The sequence below is a fragment of the Vombatus ursinus genome, unplaced genomic scaffold (genome assembly GCF_900497805.2).
Source record: "Vombatus ursinus unplaced genomic scaffold, bare-nosed wombat genome assembly UNPS02014770.1, whole genome shotgun sequence".
Taxonomy (NCBI): Eukaryota; Metazoa; Chordata; class Mammalia; order Diprotodontia; family Vombatidae; genus Vombatus; species Vombatus ursinus.
Genome location: NW_020954548.1, coordinates 10,411,437 through 10,433,789, shown reverse-complemented (window position 1 = coordinate 10,433,789; position 22,353 = coordinate 10,411,437). Strand labels below are relative to the sequence as shown.

The 22,353-nt window shown below is 36.8% G+C and overlaps 1 protein-coding gene and 1 non-coding gene across 3 annotated transcripts in view; both read right to left on the bottom strand.

The window, feature by feature from the left end:
• Positions 1–22,353, bottom strand: part of HAUS6 (HAUS augmin like complex subunit 6) — a 41,643-nt gene that overhangs the window by 4,590 nt on the left and 14,700 nt on the right. For both annotated transcript variants that reach the window (XM_027863140.1, XM_027863141.1), the window contains 5 exons: positions 21,649–21,751; positions 14,982–15,063; positions 9,531–9,597; positions 7,295–7,468; positions 464–599 (listed from right to left, as the gene is read on the bottom strand). In XM_027863140.1, the coding sequence (XP_027718941.1) occupies positions 464–599; positions 7,295–7,468; positions 9,531–9,597; positions 14,982–15,063; positions 21,649–21,751 (562 nt within the window). The remainder of the gene's footprint in view (positions 1–463; positions 600–7,294; positions 7,469–9,530; positions 9,598–14,981; positions 15,064–21,648; positions 21,752–22,353) is intronic.
• LOC114044001 lies at positions 9,678–9,808 on the bottom strand. Its single transcript, XR_003569164.1, has one exon.

Genomic DNA, 22,353 nt, shown 5'->3' with positions numbered 1-22,353 from the left:
ATAAATATCTAATAATTGAAGTATGTGCCATATCGTCAGTGATTTTGTGGAAGTGATTCCTGAACTGGGAGGAATACTGGATTAAAATCATTTCTAATGTCCCTCCTGACCCTTATTCTATGGCTCTTTCTAGGCTCAGACTAAAATGAGCTATTATATGGCTTAAGAAATTTATTATTGCCAGATATAAATAAGGGGCTATAGATATGGTTGCATATCCAAGCTAACAAAAACATCGGAATACTTATTTCACCATACTAAGTATATGTGTGGTAAAATCAACATGTTGTTTGGAGGCAATGTAATCTGTACACCTTATAAGACAGTCCACTGCAATTTCACTCTAACCAGAAATAGTTACAGTGTTTATATTATATTTGTCATACTAAGCAATCGTTTTAAAGTCTTAAAAACTAGAGTCTATGAAATAAAGTAACAGATCAGAAGCATGAATTGAACTCACTCAAATTTTCTGGCGTTCGTGGAATCTGCTTCCTTGTCAAAAATGGGTTAGAAAATAGACAGTTGATTAAGTCCCCCAATTCTTTGTCTCTTTCTTTACAAAGCTGTGGTGAATCTGCTATAACAGCTTTGGCAACCTAAAAGAAAAAAATAAAGTAAAAAACATTAAACCTAATTGACTTGTCATGTGTGAAATTAGCAAGATGTCAAGAATGCAGAAAGCTCCTTTAAGAGATAATTATGGAACAATGCATACAGGAGCACACAATCACTGCTAAGCACGCCCCAATCAATAGAATGCAAGTGAGGCGGGACAAAGATCTCTTCTCCTATACTAGAAGAACAGGATCAATTCCGCAGAGAACAGAAGTCAATCAATAAACATTTATTAAACACTAATTAAGCCTCAGACATTGTGCTAAGCACTAGGGATAAAGGATAATAGTGCTTGGACCTGTGATTTCATTGGTAAAGGGAACTAACACATGATAAAAACTACTAATGCAGGAAGGCACCAAAGATGCAAAAACAAAAATTAAATAATCCCAGGAAAGTTACAATACAGGCTCAGCCCTAACAGAAGAATGGAATAGTTGGTGAGGTTTCTATCAGTTCTAAAAATTTATTATATACAAATAGCTATTTGAAAAAAATTGTACTGAAAATCCATCAGGTACCGGCATATACCCCCTCCGAATAAACACCATATACAACACGTGAGAAACTTCATTACTAAAGGCAGAAAAAAATATGGGGCATAGAGATGTATTTAAAGACAGAAACAAAAAAAAAAAAGATGGGTAATTATTTCATATTAACTAAAATGTCAAATGTGCTAGAAAATAGGAAACAAACATCTATGAGTCTTTGAGTCAAAAGAAGGTAAACGGTTAATGTTAGAAAATAAAGTGTAGGTAAAGTCTTAGATGAGATTTATGCTACAGAAAAATAGTTCTAAGTCACAGAAATCTAACTAGGAAGGCATATCCTCCTCTTCCCCTAGAAGCTCCTAAAAAAAGGTGTCCAGCAGATATAGCCAGACCAGTCCCAGTATATATTTCAAAGCAGCAACAAATAAAATGAGGATAACAGATCATTGAACCTTTGACCACCTTCCATACAGCAGAAGTTCTGTTCAATTTATTCTTTCCCTTATTTTCATAATACCTTTTCCGAAAATAAGCACTCTCTGCACTTGCCATTCTCCTTTCCTGCACTCTCACAGGAAGAGGTGTCCCCCTTCTTTATTCCAAGACCTTCACTAAAGTCCTAGCTCCCATCCTCTCCCCCAAATCCCAAAAGACCTTGGCTCCCAGGAGTATCCTTTCCTTCTCCTGTATGTTCTAAGTTCCTTCCAAATGAATTAGTACCATCTGCTTCAAATCTGCACAAATCTTTCCTATTTAAAAAATATTATGCTCTATCTTTCATCCTATTTCATCCCGTTTTCTCTTTTCATTGCCAAAATTCTTAAGTGAATAATCTCTCCTTGCTGCCTAAATTTATTTAATATCCATTCTCTTCTTAACAATCTAAACTATAGTTTATATCCTTGCCACTTTGCTAAAAATTGTTCTCTCCAAGGTTATGACCACAATTTCAAATCCAAGGAATTTTTCTCTGTTATAATTTTTCCAGAGCTCTTGGTAGCATGTGATACTACTGACCACCTCCTTTCTCTAATTCTACTGGCTTCCATGAAGCTACATTACTTCACCCTACTTCTGTCCCATCCTCCATATATCTTTGTACATGTGATGACCCAAAAGTCCTTTTCCAGCTCTTAAGTCTAAGATAACACAAATAAGAATTTATTAATTGCTTACTATACACTAGGCACTGTTAGATGCTAACAATGCAAAGACAAAAAACAAAACAAAACAAAAAATCCCTGCCATCAAGGAAATTACATTCCATTACAGAAACAGGGAGAGAAGTAATATATTTACAAAGTAGAAACAAACTGATTTTGGAAGACAACGGAGGTAAAGACAGGAGAAGAAATCAAGATAAGCTTCCTATAGAAGGAAGCACCCAAGCTAAGTCTTGAAGTAAGCCAAGAATTTCATGAGGTGAAGGTAAGAATGGAGTCATAGCCAGGAGAATGACCCATGGGGAACAGCTGGAGGAAAGGTAGCTATGGCAAATGGAATGTCCTGAATAAGGAACAGCAAGTAGGCCAATTTGACTGAAGGGTGTGTGTGAAAGAGAATAATTTATATATATTTGGAAAGGAAGAAAAAAGCCAGAAAATCTTTAAACAGTAAAAAGAGAAGTTAGTATTTTAAACTAAAGGAGAGTACCCACCAGAGCTTCTTGAAGCAAGGGAGTAATTATGATTAGACTTACGCTTTGAGAACATCTATTGGGAAGACAATTGGAGATAGTAAAGACTGGCTACAAGGAGATCAATTAGGAGGCTACTGCAATAGTCTGGGCAAGAAGTAACAATGACCTGAACCTGGGTAGTGGTTGTACAAATGGAGTGAATAAGCCAGATGAGAAACGTGTTGTATAGGTAAAATCAGCAAAATGTCAAAAATGATTGAATATGAGGGACTGAGGGGAAAAGGGTTGACTCTGAGGTTATGAGCCTAGATCACTGGAAGACTGGTGGTGCCCAAGATGACAAAAAAAGAATGGCTAAAAAGTTTGCAAAGGACAAGTATATTAATACACTGCTGATAGAGCTGTGAATTGACCCAATCATTCTGGAAAGTCATTTGGTTTCTATACCCAAAAAGTCACTAAATTTTGCTATTCTTTATACCTGCAACTTCCCTACTAGATATATACCCCAAATATATCAGACAGAAGGAAAAGACAAACATAAAACATATTTGTAGCAGCACTTTTTGTTGTAGCAAACAGTTAGACACAAAATGGGTGTCCACCAATTGTGGAATGACTAAATAAATAATGGTATGTTCATGTAACAGAATATTATTGTACTATAAGAAATATGGAAAGAGGTAAGCTTCAAAGAAATCTAGGCACACTCATGAAATGATGGACAGGAAAGCAAGCAGAACTGAAAGTTCCCATTTTATGTACATTCCTCTTTTCCTACTTGAGAATGTTCACTGGAGAAGATGGTATGATCAAGTGAAGGTTTTTTTTTTTTTAAAGGATGGAACATTTCTATCCACTAGAGAAGAAAACCAGTGAATAAATGATTGATAATTAGAGACAGGGAAGGGACAACTGAAAAAGCAAACTCACGGAGGAGATGTGGGAATGGGATCAAGGGCAAAGAGGATAGTGTTTACAAGAAAGGTCAGAACTTCCTTTATGATTGGAGCAAAGGAAGAGAGAGGGGAATGATATAGAGGTGATTTGACATATAGTAGTGGGGAAAAGAGGGAGATGGTGACAAATAGTCCCAATTTTTTCAATTGCAAAGTAATATCCTCAGATAGATGATATCACACTCCTCATCTTCATCACAGAATCCATCAAAGCACAGTTCAGGGACCAGCCTCCTTTACTAGCATTTTTTCCCTCCTGAAATTACTTTTTACACTTAGCATATATACTACCCATGTGCACAGGTTTACCTCCCACCTAAATGAATATTAGCTCCTTTTTAAAATTAACTCCTAGCACAATGCCTAGAATAAAATAGATGTTTCCAAGGGCTAGTGTGGTCAACAGAAGCATCAAGCAATGCCAGAAGCAGTCAACACAATCCCTCCTGTAGAACCAAGAGGGATCATCAAAACCTACATCGCTGCTGCTGTGACCTGTGCAGTGTGCTCTACTTGTTCTGCCAAGAAAGAAATCAATGCTTCCAAGACTCTCACTGATGAAATTTCCCTAGCACCTTTCAACAAGTGAATGGACTTGTCCCTATCCCACTGTAAAAGTGCCTGAGCAATTAATCAGAAAAGCTAGTTCTCCTAGGAGACATGCTTCGGGGAGGGGGGTGCAGAAAATTTTAGAATAAGTGCTGAGAGTGGTTAATACCTGATTCAATTTCATGTAATTATCTTGCTATTCTGTTTCATCACATGCCTTTTACACTGAATTCTTACGTGGCTTAGGCTGGTATAAGGAAATATAATGGAGAGGCCTCAGCAATAGGAATCTGAATAAGTAATAAGTACCCCATCAATACTGTGCAACTGAGTACAGATGAAGGCTCATCAAGAAGGCCTCAGGTTGCATGTACCTTTATTCTCTCAGGCAATAATTCTGCTTACTAAAGGATCATCAACATAAGTAAATGACCTGCATGGAAATAAAAATATATCTGGTGAATTTGTCAGTACATGAAATATGATTTAATTAAGTATATCTAAAAAAAACAGTTGAGAGTATTTGCTCTTGATTTCTTCATTACTTCCTCTCCCTTTATTTCCTGTCATTTCAGTCACACCCTGGATTTTTTTTTAATTAATCTGACTTTTGGATTTCATTCTTTTCTAGCCATGATTAGAGAATTCATTAAAGGAAAAAAAATGTAAACAATGTAGGTGTTCAATAAATGTTAAAGTGAATTGTCCATCTCCTTCACTGGCTAGTCTCTTCATTCATAGGAGTAAAGGAATAAATATTTATATAGCACCTACTATGTGCCAGGCACATAGCTTCTAAGCACTTCCAACAAATACTATCTCATTTGATCTTTATAATAACTCTGGGAGATTAAATACAATGACCAAAAGTAAGACTAATTTTTAAAAAAAAAGATCCTTTGTGTGTGACTGAAATTAAAGAAAATAAAGGGATTTAGAGAAAGTAAAGGAGAAATCAAGAGCAAATATTCTCAATTGTTTTTGTTTCTTAGATAATATTAATGCTCAACATTTCAAATTTATACCTAATTAAATTTTACTTCATATAATTAGAGTTGAGGAAACTGAGGTGACAAGAGGATAAGCGACTTGGCTAGGGTCACACAGTTAGTAAGTGTCTGAGACCAAATTTGAACTCAGGTCTCCCTGATTCTAGGCCTAGCAATCTATTCAATGCCCTTCTCTCATTGTTAGCTACCTAATGAACACTTCTGCTTGGATGCCTGTCTACTGTCTCCAAGTCAACATGCATAAAACTAACTTACCTTTAACCCAATGGGTTCCTTCTCCCAACCCATATTAACTAAAATAATGTAAAAAACAGCAACACTAAAAGACATCAGAAATCAGATTAACTACGAGGACCAATCTTGGTTTCAGGGTACTGATGTGTTTATGAAACATTTTTCTCATCTCTATAGAAAGGTGGTAGATTCCAAGCGTGAAATTTTGCATATGCTTCAGATTTTAGTTTTCTGTATTAACTGGTTTTGATTAACTTTTTATTTGTTAGAAGGGAGAGTTCTGAGACAGGAGTAGTAACTGAGAAAAAATGGCATAAAAAAATAAAAAACATTATGACATTTTTTTTTAAAAGAGGAAATTCAAACCCAGAAAAGTTAAGTGATTTACCCAAAGTCACAAAGGCAGTACAAGTGGGTCATATTGGGCTTCAAACACAGATCCTGACTCCATAACTAGTATTTTCTCCACTACCCTGCCAGACATTAATGAGTCCAACTCTGTCTCTTCAAATCTTACCTACCCTTTAAGGCCAGATGAGTGCTACTTCTGACACCTATCCCAAGCACTCTAATCTGCATTATCTTTCATCCTCTGAATTCCTACTGTATTTCTTTATACCATTTTTGAAAATCACTAAGTGATATACTATCATTTTAAAAGTTTAAAAATATAAATCAGAAATGGTCAAAGGACATAAGCAGGCAGTTTTCAGAGGACGAAATTAGAGCTATCTATAGTCATGAAAAAATGCTCTAAATCACTATTGATTAGAGATATGCAAATCAAAACAACTCTGAGGTACTATATCACACCTATCAGATTGGGTAATATGACAGAAAAGGAAAATGATAAATGTTGGAGAAGATGTGGGAAAATTGGAACACTAATGCATTGTTGGTGGAGTTGTGAACTGATCCAACAATTCTGGAGAGTAATTTGGAACTATGCCCAAAGGGCTATAAAACTATGCATACCCTTTGACCCAACAATACCACTTCTAGGTCTGTATCCCAAAGAGATCATACAAATTGGAAAAGGACCTACATGTACAAAAATATCTATAGCAGCTCTTTCTGTGGTGGTAAAGAACTGGAAATTGAGGAGATGCCCATCAGTTGGGGAATGGCTGAACAAGTTGTGGTATATGAGTGTAATGGAATACTATTGTGCTATAAGAAACGATGAGCAGGCAGACTTCAGAAAAACCTGCAAAGGCTTGAATGAACTGATGCTGAGTAAAGCTAGCAGAACTAGAAGAACACTGTACACAATAACAGCCACAATGTGTTATGACTAACTTTGGTAGGAGTATCTCTTCTTAGCAATGCAAGGATCCAAGACAACTCCAAAGGACTCATGATGGAAAATACTTTCCACATCCAGAAAAAGAACTATGAAGTCTGAATGCAGATAGAAGAATATTATTTGCTCTCTTTTTTTTCCTGTTTGTTTCTTCTTTCTTGTGGTTTCACCCATCAGTTCTAATTCTTCTTTACAATATGACTAATGTTATAGGTCAATATGAATGTATATGTAAAGCCTCTATCAAACTGCACACCATTTTGGGGTGGGGAGAGGAGAGAGATGGGGAAAAAATTTGGCACTCAAAATCTTTATGGAAGTGAAAGTTAAAAACTAAAAATTAAAAAAAAAGTATAAATCAGGTTTCTCGAAACAGCACATAAGCCACTCAAGAGAAGAGACTATATCATACTTACATTAGCCAATAGCACCTAGCATAGTACTATAGATATTCAATAAATACTTATTTAACAAAGATTTCCCCTCACCTCCTCTGCCAGATGATCTACTTCTTTTTTGAAGGGATCAAGCATTGGTGTTGAAAGTACACAATTCTCTCTCTTCTTCTGAGCTGACAGTGATTGAGAGGTGTCCATTTTGATCTGTTTTCTATTTTTAGAAATTGACTGCTCTTTCTCTCTAAGAGTCTTTGTCTTCACGTCCTAAAGGAGACAAAAACATTACATGTTTAAAGTTTTACTCATTCTCCTCCTACTCCTTAATTGTACTGATAAATAGTTTAATACTCATGTTTTTTCATTAGAGATACAACATTAACAAAGTAATGTCAGTTTCTGTATAAGTAAAATTAAATGGTGTAGCAACTCTGTGTATTTTAAATTGGGGGAAAAAATGAGAACTGTGTTCACAGACTAATTATTCTAGACAGTTATCAGGCTATACTAGTTTTTGTTTTTAAATAAATTAGATGACATTATTTCCCTACGGCATACATTTTGAATATGATGGAGAGCCTCCTGAGCTTTGTTAACTAGTGATACATCTGTGAACAAATGCTAAAACCTCAGAGCTGTGAATCGTTACCACTACACTGAAAGATCTGGAATTACATAAGTCAAGCCACTAAATTGTTCATTCTTTGACTCAGAGACCCTAATACTAGGTATATACCCTGAGGAAGTTAAAAATAGAAACCAAGCTTCCATATATGTCACAATATTCACAGCAGCACCTTTCGTCATAGCAAAAAACCGAAGCCAAAGTAGGGGCCTTAAAATGCACCACTTTCTATTCCTTGGACTGCTGGGAACTAAAGGCTAGAAAAATGTTGGCTATATTGTCATTGTACTTGACATTTTTTCTGTCTTAAAAGGAAAAGCTCACTGGATTGAAAGGGTCAGGGGAAAAGAGGGACAAGATGAGTTGAGTACACTTGGAATGATTGGTTATTTAAAAAGACATCAACAAAGCAGAAAAAACTACTATGCCTTTTCTGGTAGGTTTATTAAACAAGGTAGTGGAGAATTATCAGTATAGATTTTAAAAAGACATTTTTAAAAAATCATTCATGTTTGGGGTAGCTAGTTGGCACAGTGGATAGAGCTCCGACCTTAGAGTCAGGAGGACCTGAGTTCAAATTTGGCCTTAGACACTTGCCACTAGCTGTGCGACCCTGGGCAAGTCACTCAACCCCAACTGCCTCAGCAAAAAGCGAGGGGAAAAAAAAAGTCACTAATGATATTCTCATGGACTATATGGAAATATAAGTTGGATGGCAGCACTACTAGGAGGGTTTATAACTCATTAACCATAACTGATGGATACACACAGTTTGATCAGTGTAAAGTATCTAATGGAATCAGAGCTTTGCCCAAAGACCAATTCCACACTTCCATCAATGACTTGGATGAATGTATACATGGCAAACTGATCAAATATGAGGTTAAGACCAAGCTAAAAAGACTGATATGTAGAATGACAGAAAGCATCCAAAAATATCTCAGTAGAATATAATGGTTTAGATGAAACCTGGATTGAAAAAAAACAAAAAACAAAAAACAAAAACAGAAAAGTCCAGATTGGGACAGGGATATGCAGAAAACACTCAGGCCTGGTAAATTATATACTTAAAAGGATTCAGTAATATAATGTTCTAGCCCAAAAAGGTAATGCACATAGTGGGCACTTAATAAATGTTTACTGATTAATCTGTATAAGATAGGTTTAATGTCCACAACAAAAATGTACAATGCACCAGTGCCTGATACATAATAAGAACTTAATGAATGCTTATTGATTGACTAGCTGGTCTGACAAGTAGAATATTATGCCCAGTTCTGGATATTACATTTTAAAAGGGTCACTGATAAAACATGCCCAAGAGGATAACTAGGAGGGCCCAAACAAGGATCAGTTGAAGGAACTGCAAATGTGCAGCTTAAACAAAGAGTGTGCTTCAGTAAGACATGACAGTCTTCAAAATAAGTGAAGAAGAATTAGATCTGTCTTCAGGACAACATCAGGAAATACACTTCTTAGCAATAAGATCTAGTCATAAAATTGAATGGGTTGCTTTGTGAAGTAATGCGAGTTCTCCATTACCAAAAGCATTCAAGCAGAGGCTGGATAACCAGTTTGTCTGGGATACTGTAGAGGGGATTCATATTTGGGCAGAGGTTGACCTAGATGACCACTGAAGTCTCATGCAAAACTGAAGATTTTATGAAAATACCGTGTTTAAGTCAAAATTGTTTTAAAATGTACCTTTTCAAGCAACATAACACTGCTACTCTCAGACATTGTATCTGATGGCACTGGAAGAACAGCAATCCTAAAAGAGGAAACAATATCAAATGTCCATTAAAAAGCAGAAATGTTCTACTTATTTTATTCAGTTGTATACTTTAAAGAATGTATCTGCCCCGTATCTGTCCGTTACGATTTCTCTCAATTCGTCCCGGTCATCAAAAGGCAGTTTTATCTTGGGAGAATTTGTGACAACTAGAGCAATAATTCCGCTCTACTTGTGTATCAGCCTCCCAGAATGCAACTTTGTTTACTGTACTGTTTAGATTTTTTTTTTCATTTGGAACAAAGACCATTTGAAACAAAGAATAACAATAAATACTTGTCTGCAATAAAGCTCTCTAATTCTTTACTATTGTCAGTCAGGCTGGTGCCTTATCTTTCCCCAAAGCTTTAAACATGGATATTCTCCAACATTTTAGCCTTGGATCTTTTCCTCCCTTAATGATATCATCCACCCTCAATGATATCATCCACCCTCATGATTTCAGTTATCTTATGCAGATGACCTCTAAAATCATCTAATCTCTTTCTAGTCTCAGTCTTATAATTCAAACTGTCTAATGGATGTCCTACCTGGAAAACCCATAACGATCTCAAACTCGTTATGCCCAAAACTGAACTTCTCCCTCCCTATCTTCACCTAAAAGTTTATTCATCCTCCTCTAACATCTCTTCTGCTGTCATTATATCACTGATTCACAGATTTACAGCAGGAGGGGAGGGACAACAGAAGTCATCTATTCATTTTACATCAGAGAAAACTGAAGGCCAAAAAACCAACACCATGAAAAAACTGACTTCTCCAAAGCCACACAGGTAATAAAGCCAGGATTTGAACACAGTCCTCTACTACATCAATGGCCTATCAATGATCTTTCATGTTCTAAACCTGTTTTCTTTGACTCTTCCCTCACATCCAATCAGCTGTCAACTCCTAATAACACTATCTCCACAAACTCTCTCATATATATTATGGAAAATGGAATAATGGCTCACCCTTCTATTCCCACTAAAACTACCCTATTTCAAGCCCTCATCAACTCCTGACTAAATTACTTTTAACAGCCTAATTCTCTGCTTTCAGTCTCTTCATTCTCTAATTCATCCTTCAAAATGCTACCCACAAAATCTTACTAATATTCATGATATATTCATGATGGCACTCCTCTATTTAAAAACCTTCAGTAGTCAGCCATAATTCATCAAATAAAGTTTAAATAGCTTTATCCTAGGATTCACAGTCAGTCACAATTTGGGCCTCACTTTCTGGCAAACTGGAATACTCACTGTCCTCTGTTCTCATCCTGCCCTCCTCTACCTCTATAATTTGTTCATGCTGTTGTATTTCTGTATACTACTGGAATATTCAGACTCCTTTGGTCCTAAGTTCCAATTAAACAGCCCTATTTTCTTGAAGTCCCAACTCATACCACAAGCTTTCTATGAAGCCTCTCCTGAGCATCTTATTTCAAAATTATTTCTTCCTCCTCAAATTCGTCATGTCTGGACCTCTCTTCTGCACTTACCACATTCCGCATAAAGCATGGGTTTTTTTTTCTATATTAGAGTACAAATTTCTAAAAGGCAGAGTTGTTTTATTTCAACTTTGTATCCCAAAGGCTTAGCAAAATTTCATTTACTTCATTAACCTGCGAGCTCAAAGTATGTGCTCCCCTCTGACGACAAAGATTACAACCCACCCACATCTTCTCATCCTGTGCAACTCTTGCTCAATGTATTCCTTAATCTCTTCAAAGGGGTCTGCCCAATACGTTGGGAACCACCTTCTAGATTTCTTGATACTGCTTAGATACCAATAAAAGCCCATATCTTTTATGTTAACCAACTGCTCTACTGAAATCCTTTATGCTACTGCTCCTATACAACTTTTCATTAGTAATTCACTGCAATATACTCCTACCTACTGTGTCCCTCTTCATTGCCCTTTGAGTCACCTTCAACTTTAATTTGTCAGAGAATGTGATATGCCATAACTCAGTCATACAGCATCAGTGGAAGAATACTAACCATAATAAAAGATGGGCCTGGGGCAGCTAGGTGGCACAGTGGATAGAGCACTGGCCCTGGAGTCAGGAGGAGCTGAGTTCAAATCCGGCCTCAGACACATGATATACACTAGCTGTGTAACCCTGGGCAAGTCACTTAACCCCAAGTGCCTTGCCAAAAAGGCCAAAAAAAAAAAAAAAGATGGGCCTTGCTATTGGTCTTAGCACCAGATTGTCAAATTCCACTTTACCATGAGAGCAAGATGAAGAAAGAAACAAAAGCACAGGTTAAAAGCACAAGAGAAAGATGAGGAGGAGGTTAATAAGTCATCATTTGTACAGTGCTTTAAAGTTTCCCAAGTACTCTGTTACATCATTTGGTCCTCACAAGGCAAGTACTATTATTATCCACATTTATAATGAGAAAACTATGAAGAGATAAGAGTGACATTCCCAGGGTAACATACAGCTACCAATAAGTATGACAGGGAGTATTTGAATTCAGATCTTCCTATCCAGTACTCTAACCACTACACTACCTGGGTGGTCCTGACCACAGAGGCCCCAGGTGTAGAGATGTGGAATGCCAGACCCCTGGTCACACCTGGTTGAAACCTTCCAATGTCTTACTATCCAGACTGTACAAGCTCTCCCAATTTTCCCATTTGATACAGAACACTTAACTCTACCACCTGACATAGGACTCTTACCACTATTTGAATCCTCCTTAACACAATACATTCCATCTTTTAATGCAGTGTCTACCTTCCCAACATCAATTCACTTAGTTATGTCCCACGGACATTCTTGATATGTTGGACTTACCGATTTGTTGCAGTTGAGTGTAGCACTTGTACAATCTTCTCTTTTTTTATTTAGGGAGAAAAAAAGGTAGGTCTCTGATTTAAGGAGAAGTTTGGGGCTGCTAAAAGAACTGTGGTATTTCCACAAAGGCAATTCAATTTGCTGTCTTCAACCTGTCCAATTATGGGCTTACTTCAGTCTGAACTCTCTCTCCTTAAACAAAGTACTGACAAAATAGTCCCCTGAGTTATCCATACAACTGATGGGTACTCTTCACCCATTTGATGTGGAGACTTCAGTCAAACTCTTGGATATTTACAGATCTTACTGAAGAGTCTCTACAATGTTCAGAAGTCTACTGCAATCAGAACAACTGTAATCCACAAAAAGGAACATCTGAAGGACCTCACCATGTATAACATGTTACATTTGAACTGGGCATAGGATAACCTCCATGACAACGGCAAACTATGTTGGCAAACTATTTGTCTGTACACATCTCACTGTCTTTCAAGGAATCTTCTACGATTCCAGTAAATGCACAGAAGACATCTAATTGTAGGAAAACTTATAAAATGGCATTGTGTTAATATTTAATCAACTGATTTTTTTATAGTTTAAAATGATTCAAGATACCTGAAAGGTGTATCAATTCTAAATGCTTGCAAAATATCATGGCCCTCATATCATAGCTTATGCTCATAAAAATAATGTAAAGGAAATACTGATCCCTGTACCTACCCTACCATCTACAAAATTTTTACAAGCATAAGTGTTATACATACATACATACACACACACACATACACACATACATACACACTCTTCAAATCCTTGAAGAAGGTATGAAAAAGGAACACTAGGCTTTCACTGTACTGTATTTCTATAGTAGGGCACATTTTTACAGTCAACAAATGAATAAAAGACATACAGAACAGAAGATCTCATTATATTTGCTATATAAAAATTCAATTTGACAACATAAAATACGGCCGCCACAACAAAAACAATCTGAGGTCTCCCAGAGTTCATGCCTCAAATTTAAAGGGCACTTAACAAATACTTGTTGAATCAATACAAAATTTTGTCTTGTCTGTTCCTGAGACAGACCTATTGGAATTATATATAAGATAACTACATGATGGGTAAGGATTGTACTCTAGGCAGAGAGAGGAATTCAATTCATTTCCACTAACATTTATTAAGTACCTGCTATGTGAGAGACATTGAACCAGGTGCTAGTTGTGGCTGTAATAGCATTCTATAGTTTTCTATTCTGCCATGAAGAACTAATTATCCTTAAATTCCTATCAGGGACCCAAACCCCTAAGGAGAAAAAATCTTTTCAAACTACTCACAACACAGAAAGACACATAGTAGTTTGGCATAGGAAAGTGATGGTAATCTGAAGATGTGCAAAACATCTTCTCTCACTTCCCCCATTATAATATCAAAGCTCATCTCATCTGAAGTTAATAGCGCAATGGATACAGCTGTGGCCCTGGAGTCAGGAAGACTGGAGTTCAAATTTAGCGTCAGACATTTGCTAGCTGTGTAACCCTGGGCAAGTCCCTCAACCTCTCTCAGCCTCAGTTTCTTCATCTGAAAAATGGGGATAATAGTATCCACCTCTCAGTGCTGTGAGAATAAAAATTAGATATTTTTAAGTGTTTTACAAACCTTACAGCACTACATAAATGCTAACTTTTATTTGTGTATAGATGTCAGCTGTTTCATTTCCAATTCCCCAGAATATGAAAAAGATTGTTAGCAACTGGTCAAAGCAAAATCTCATAATATAGAATGCTAAGGTCCCAAAAGAGTTCATTTTAATGGTCGTGGACTTCATACTAACATAAGATCTTTTAAAACTAAATAATTATTTTCTTCTTCACTGTAATCAGATATACCAAAAATATAAGAAGTATGGCCAGGTGGTGCCCTTTCACTAATTAATGGAGAGGAAAGATGCAAGAATTTTTAAAAGAGATACTTTAAAAGTTTTTTAAAATAGATGACTTCATCACTTCTAAATTAGGTCTGCATAGAATGCTTTGTTACTTTGCTTTAAGTTATCATATCAGACTTCTATACAAAGATATGCTACATTCTGAATTATGGTTAACCTCTTCTCAGAGATGAAACTGAAGGCAGACTGCCAATAATCTACCTGCATACAATCAAAACCCAATTAATTAGATTTTCCTATTCTAAAAAAACCTTCTAATCAGAAGATCAGGCAATTATGCACACTAATCACAAATACAACTAGCAGATTATTCAGAAATTTCCAAATGTTACCAAGACAGAGTATTTTAAAAATACATATATAAACAAACTACCAATTAGAATTTGTATTCAATACTTCAAAAAGCAAAATAATATCCTTCATTATAAATAACCCACTTCTATGTTACAGTAAAGGAACAGGAAAAAATTATTGCCTTATATATAAGACATTAAATCTTTTTTCCAATGTGTGATGACATGAAGAACTATTTAATTAAGTCAATGAGAAGATGAGACTATCATTAAAAAAATGCTTTTGAAAATGTCCTAAAATCAAGAATAAAATTAAAAGGCAAATTAGCTCTACCTGTTCACTAGTTCATCTGCAGTTCTTACTGCATCATCATCCTTCCAGTGGGAATTTTCTTGGGTATGCTTCTTAGATGTATCTAACAGAACAGATTAATTACATTTTTGTTATACAATGAGCCACTCTAAAATATTCAAACATCTCTTGAACTTTTACTTTTAAAAAAAAAGGGGAATTAAAACAATACAAAAGAAAACAGCAGTGTAAATAAGCTGACAGAACAAGAAGCAGAGTAACAAGCTGCCTAATAAAAGACTATATGACAAATTATAACAGTTTGTATTAATCAAAGCTCCTTGGGTAACACAATTGATAGAGCCAGAGATAATTTTGGATCAAGGGTTCAAACCCCACCAATGCATTTTATTATGCATTATTTATCTAGCATCTTTTAAAAGGAAGCATGATAAAACACTGGCTTTGCTGCCTCAAAGTCAGAAAGCCCTATATTCAAGTATTGCTTCTGACACTGTGGCTGGATGACCCCGGGGCAAGTCACTTTACCTCAGTATTCTAAGTAACTCTCAGATTCTAAATTTCAGGATGGGCAGCAACCTGCATTAGTAGAGGGAGTTCCCTATTCCCCTATACCAAATCAAGATGGTAAAAAGAAAAAAAAAATTGCTAGTCTATTCTTCCTCCAGCTTATACAAACAGTATTAATTTATATGAATGCAATTAAAAGTAGCAGTTATGGCAACATTTATATAATGCTTTAAGGTTTGCAAAGCACTTTATGACTGCTGTCTCATTTATCTTCATAACAATCTGTGAGGTAGATTCTAATACTATTCTCCTTTTATAAATGAGATAACAGAGGCTCAAAGAGGTTAGGTGTTTTGCCTAAGGTCTCAGAGCTAATAAGGGCCTAAGAAAGGATTCAAACTCAGTCTTCCAGACTCCAAGTCCAACACTAACCACTGCACCACCTTGCTTCCTTGAGAAAGTCAGGGGAAACTAGCTGTGTGACTCTGGGCAAGTCACTTAACCCCAACTGCCTTGCCAGAAAAAGAAAAAAGAAAAAGAAAGTTAGGGAGAAAAAAACACCTCAAAAATCTAGCTATTTTAAAGGTATACTTTAACATTAACTTTATAAAACAAAATATCAAAAAGACATCTCAAAAGTTATAATGGTATGAGATAAATACAGAACTTAAATTGTGCAATAGCAATTCTTGTACAAGGAAACTATATTTTTATCCATCCAATGTTTCAAAGATATTTATAAAATGTTATGCAGAACACTGATGAAGAAAACATTCATAAGAAATGTCATAATGATTGGCTTACAATTAATTTCTAAATTAAATATTATAAAGCATTTCAGTGAAAAAGTCATGGGAAAAAAACACTGGTCATGTCCACCTAAAGTTACAAAAAAGCCAAGAAATGAGAATGAAGAATCCTATGCTATGGAAACAATTTAGTCTAAAAGCTTAGGATCCAAGGGGTAGCCATCTGCATTTGGTTTGTGATGATAGTTAACATGAGGATTAAAAAAAGCAGAAAACTAATTTCTAATAGCACTAACTATATCTCAAATACACCTATGATCTCATCAACTGGGGAATTCTATCCAATGAAACTGACTGCAACCTATTAGAGGTCTGCTTATCTAGGTCTCCTATAAATTCATCACAGAGGATCCACCCTAACTGTGCTGGTGGTTTTCACTTTCCCCTGACTACCCAGGAAGCGCTGGCTGTCCACCTATCATCCACTCGCCCTTACCACATGACCAGCCCATCTTGTCTTCCTAACATTTTTTTAATATCTCTTACTGTTGTTCTTTTTGAAGCTCCTCATTGGTTACACGTTACATGTAGCCTGCTTATACCAATCATGCACCACTCCACTGCCTTCTGTGTGATATTAATTTTTAATTCTTCAGAAACTGATGTATTCCATGTCCCCCTGCCATTTAGCAACACTAGTATAATGTTTTATTCTGACACCCCATCAGAATGTGAAGAGAGTCCTGGTATCTCAAACAAACACAACAGAGTACAATATCTGGCAGGTTCTACTATGTTGGAAAGACTTTATATATCGCCCCAACAAAAGACTGTATATGCTTTTGAAGGACAAGCCCAATTAAGTGTGGAAAGGGTTTATTAGCAGTAGGCCACTTGGTGGTAATTTTTGGGGGGCTCAGCAATCTATAAAGCAAAAAAGGAGATAATGGCCTTCAGTCCTGTGTAGTCCCCTTACACTTCTGCAATGGTAGCGATGTGAGGAAATGGAAACAGTGTTAAGAATCAGTGTTAAGACCATCTATACACTTTAATTTGACTGTCAGGACCCTCTAAATGTAAGATTTTTTCCCAATGACTACAGAGTGACATACTGCTAGAGGAGTTCAATCAAGCCAATATTGAAAATTCTATTTAAAAAAAAAAAAAAGAAAAGTTAAAGTTAAATGAAAGATTGGGTCATAGATATGCCACCCTCCTGTCAGTTAATGGACTTAAAATTGCAGAATAAAACATACATTTCTGTATATGGTCACAATGTAGGAATTTTGGGGAGGACTACATTTTTGACATGAGGGTTTTTTCTTTTTCTTTTTTTTTTAATTGATCAGCGGAGAAGGGGAACACTAAGATAATAAAAGCTTGCAAAAGTCAATAAAGAAATAGAATAAAAAACCTTTATCAGTAATTCTCTGATAAAAAAACATCAGGTAAGATTTAAAACAGGAAGCTGTAGGACTACCAAAGGCACTTGCCACTTTGATGGTTGTGGTGGAGGATATCTAGCAAAAAGTTTATAATGAAGAGGGTTTCTCTATGAATGATGAGGTCAGCCCTCCAGATGTTCCTATTTACAGATTACAGTGCGCTTGGTACATAAAAGCCCTGTGACATTACAGTCTTCTGAAATAAATCTGCAACCATGTGAAAGAGTTTGGGCTTCACGCATACACAGGAAAGACTAAAAGGATGAGGACTATCTATTGCCCAGATTACGACATACATCTAGATCAACAACCTTTAGAGCTTGTCCATCAATGTGTACATCTGGGACAGACAACACAAATGGACAATAAATTCGGCCCAGAGTTGAAAAAGAGCAGGAAAATGGACTGGACTGTCTTTAAGAAATTGCGAAGCTCCTTTAGTAACCCCCAAGCTATCTACAAAATTATAAAATTCTAAGCAAAAGAAGGCAGTAAACTTAGAAATGAGTCAGAAGAAACAAATGTCACAACCTAAAGGAAACTAGCAGCTGGATGACAGCAGGGGTTAGAGTGCCAGACCTAAAGTCAGGAAGACTCATCTTTCTGAATTCAAATCTGACCTCAGACACTAGCCATTTGACCCTGGGTAAGTCACTTCACCCTGTCTGCCTCAGTTTCCTCATCTGTAAAATGAACTGGAGAAGGAAATGGCAAACCACTCCAGTGTCTCTGCCTAGAAAACTCCAAATGGGGTCACAAAGAGCCGGACAGGACTGAAAAACAAATGAACAAAGGAAACTGAATTGGAAATCTTTAAATAGTAAATAACTACATGAATGAGGAGAGGAGAAAGAAGGACCCACACAGTGAGGAAATCTATCTCAATTCACAGCAAAGATTTCTAAAAACTGACCCAACACAAAAAGTAGAAATCAGTTGTCAAGACACTGTTCTCAGAATGAGTTTTCAAGCCCAGGAAACAGGATTCCCAGATAAAAAACTAAACAATTACAAGACAGTCAATCAACATTTCTACTTGAGCCCCTCCCCCAAGGTCCCGATTAATATTTTTCTTCACATGTCCCACCAGGACAGCTCAATCCATGCTTCCCTTTACTCCCTCATCCCTGTTTTCTCCAGCCACCTTGCTGCCAGAGTCAGGGGCCCTTCCTATACCTTCACCCCCACATTCCAGTTCTGGAATGATAATCAGACCAATAGTGCCTTAGATACTGGAAAATGTGTGTCAATTATCTCCCACGATGGCCCTATTCACTGTCCTTTTAACTTTATGGATCATAATACCCATTCCCTATATGTTTGATCTCTCCCATTGGAAAGAAAGTTCCTTAAGGGTAGAATTTGTCATAGCTTTTGTTTTTTTTTTAATCCCCAGCATTTAGCACATTCAAGGAAAACAATGAACATTTTTTAAGCACCTACATAGAAGGCACTATTAGAGGTGCATGGACAATAGAAATAACAGTCCTTGCCCTCAAGGAGCTTACAATGCATGCATAAATGAAAAAGCTTTTATTAAGGGCTTTCTTCATCCTAGATGCTATATTAAGTGCTATGTTTACAAATAGAAAAAAGCAAGACAATCCCTGAGCTCATGGAGACTACATTCTAATTGGAAAAGAAACCACATGAAAAGAAGTGGTTGCAAGAAGAGTAGTGTTTTGAACCAGGAAGTCAGAGGGAAGAATGACTGGAGTCACAGGACAAATGACTGACACATCCTTTTATTGTGCTGACTTGATTACTGATCTCAAACTGCTGGGAAGAGAAGAAGAGAACTACATAGAAAAAAAAGATTTGAGAGGCAAGGGGCATTGGGTATTGCATGGCATGGAGATAGCCAGGATATGGTGGGCCTAAGACTGGCCAAGATAAAGTAAATGTTTATGCAGAGACCAGGGTCATAGACTGGGAACTTGAATTTGGGGAGAAGAGAGAAAGCAAGTGAAAGGACAAAGAGACATAAAAGGGAAAATGTGTGCATATCCAAGTAAATAAAAAATTACGGGGTGGGGGGGAGATCAGGAAGGACCTCAAATAGGAGATGGTAACTGAGCAGAGCTCTGAAAGGAGTTAGGCATTCCAACAGGCAGAGGTGAGGAAGGCTTACATTTGAAGCCCAGGAGATAGAATACTTAGCACAAGGAAAAATAAGTCCACCAGTTTAGAATGTGGAATACAGAAATGGGAGTAAAGTGTGATAAACTTGGAAGGATAGACTAGAGCCAAACTACGTAGGGCTTTAAATGACAAACAGGAGTTTCCATTTCTATCTGGAAGGGAAAAAAGAGCCATCTTGAGCATTTTGAGAAGGGGAGTAACATGGCGGCCATGAAGATAGATTGATGAGGATTAAGATATGAAGATTTAAAGCAGGAAGACCAATTAAGAGTCTACTGCAATAATTCAGGGGAAAATTGATAATGACCTGAACTAAACTGGCAGCCATATGACTAAAGAGAAAGGGCTAAGTGAGAGAGATGTTACAGAGGCAGAATTGACAAGAACTGGCAACTGACTGAATTTGTAAGGTGAGGGAGAGTGGTGGAGGTAAAAGACGAATCCAAAGTCGTAAACCTGGGTGACTAGAAAGATGGTGGTGTTCTCAAAAGAAGTTGGGAAAGGGGGTGGATTTGAGTGGGAAAGATGAGCTCTGTCTTGTACAGAAGTCTGAGGTTTCATGGGACACTGAATAGAAAATATGTATAGGTAACTGTTGATACGGATTAGAGATCAATCACTGGATTTGAACATCATCTACATAAAGCTGATAATTGAACCCATGGGTGCTAAAGAGATCCCTGAGACAAGATCAAATGCCAGTCTATTTGTTCATCAAAAATATGGTCCTTCTAATGGAACCCCTGAAGACTGTGATTCTTCCTTCTCATGGGATCCAAAAGCTTTTATGTTGCTGGTAGAGGGCTCTGAAGACAATTATCTGATACCAGAGAGACATAATCAAAGAATTTCAGAGGTACAAGAGACCTAAGAGGTCACCTTTTTCGAAATGTACTAGAACAGGACTAATGGGCATCACAAAGATGGGTACAGTCTATAATGTAGAAGACAGGATTGGGGACTTAAAGAATCAAAAGACCTAAGTCTTAATCACATCTCAGACATTTAGTAGATCTGTGGCCCTGGGCAAGTCATTTTGCCTTTTTGGGCCTCAGTTTTCCTCATTTGTAAAATGACGAGGCTTAATTTGATGACTCCCATGGTACCTTCCAGCTCTAAATCCTTAATTGTATGAACCATTGTATCCCCAAAAAGATAAGCCTTACCAATAAGCTTGAGAACTTGGAGGAGGAAAAATCTCAGCCTAACTCCCAGAGTACACTATGCCCTAAAGATCCTTTCAGGATACTATGTCACCTCTGCCTGAAGCTCTGCCTGAACCAAGGGACCAAAGTTCCATCTCTGTACCAGCCCTGCTGCCAATGCATACCTTGAAGTCTGGCAACCAGAATCCAAATAACCAAGACCACCTAGTTTTTCCAGTCTGTGTCCTACCTGACCATAATAAACTTCTAAACTAGCTCCTCTGCCCCAATTAATAACCAGTATTTAGTAGGAGTAACATGGTAGAAAGAGTGAAGAAGCATCGACCCCAATTCTGGTTATTCCTTAAAACCCAAATGAGTCACTTAACATTTCTTGAGTTAAATTTCTACGTCTATAAAACCAAGGGTTTCAATAGGATTATCTTCAATTCCTTCTAACACTAAAATCTGATGACTCGATATTTTTGACTCACCACATCGCCAGTTGCCTGCCCCAATCAGTGTCCTGCCCAATTTCAACCAGCACCTTCCATTAATGTCCCAGCTAAATCTCAGACCATTAATCCAACTCCTGATAATTCAGGAACATTACCAAGGAAAAGTATAAAGAGCTTAAAATGTTTACAATAAAAATTCAAAAACTACAAAGTTCTTGGGAGAAGTCACATGAACAAACCTGGAAGTGATATGGGATATCGAAAGAAGATACTGCTTTCATAAACTTCCTCTGAAGCAGGATCAAATGAAAGAGGAGACATTGCCGGTAAAAGATCCAAAGCCTTAAAACAAATGAGATTAGCATCTTGGAATAAATACGTTTTGGTTAGTGCTACTGTAATACTTTCATTAAATTGGTCTATGAATGATTCTTTATAACTCCTAGATTTATTTTTTTTTTAAATCAGTTTTCCTTTTTATACCTAGGGGAAGTACAACACTAGAGAGCTATGGGACTTTTATTAACTCCCTCCTTCCCTATTCATCCCCCAATGTTCCTCTATCTTAAACTGGTAAAAGTACGTCAGAACGTAAAGGTTAGTCTAATGCCTTTACTAACAAAAACTATATCTCAGATTGATTGCCAAATATAATGACTACATTGTTTCATGATGCATTTATCTATTTAGAACAGTATCTATAAGCAAAATCATAATTGAACCCTGGATCTTATAAATATTGATTCAAACACAACAAATGTCTATATACAGACCAATTCAAGGTAGGCAATAAATAAAATTTTTCCCACAACTATACTCTAAAAACAAAGTATTGGAAAAGGAAATGTCAAATGACTCTGGTATCTCTGCCAAGAAAACCCCATGGACAATATGGTCCACTAGGTCACCAAGGAGTCAGATACGACTGAACAACAACAAAAACA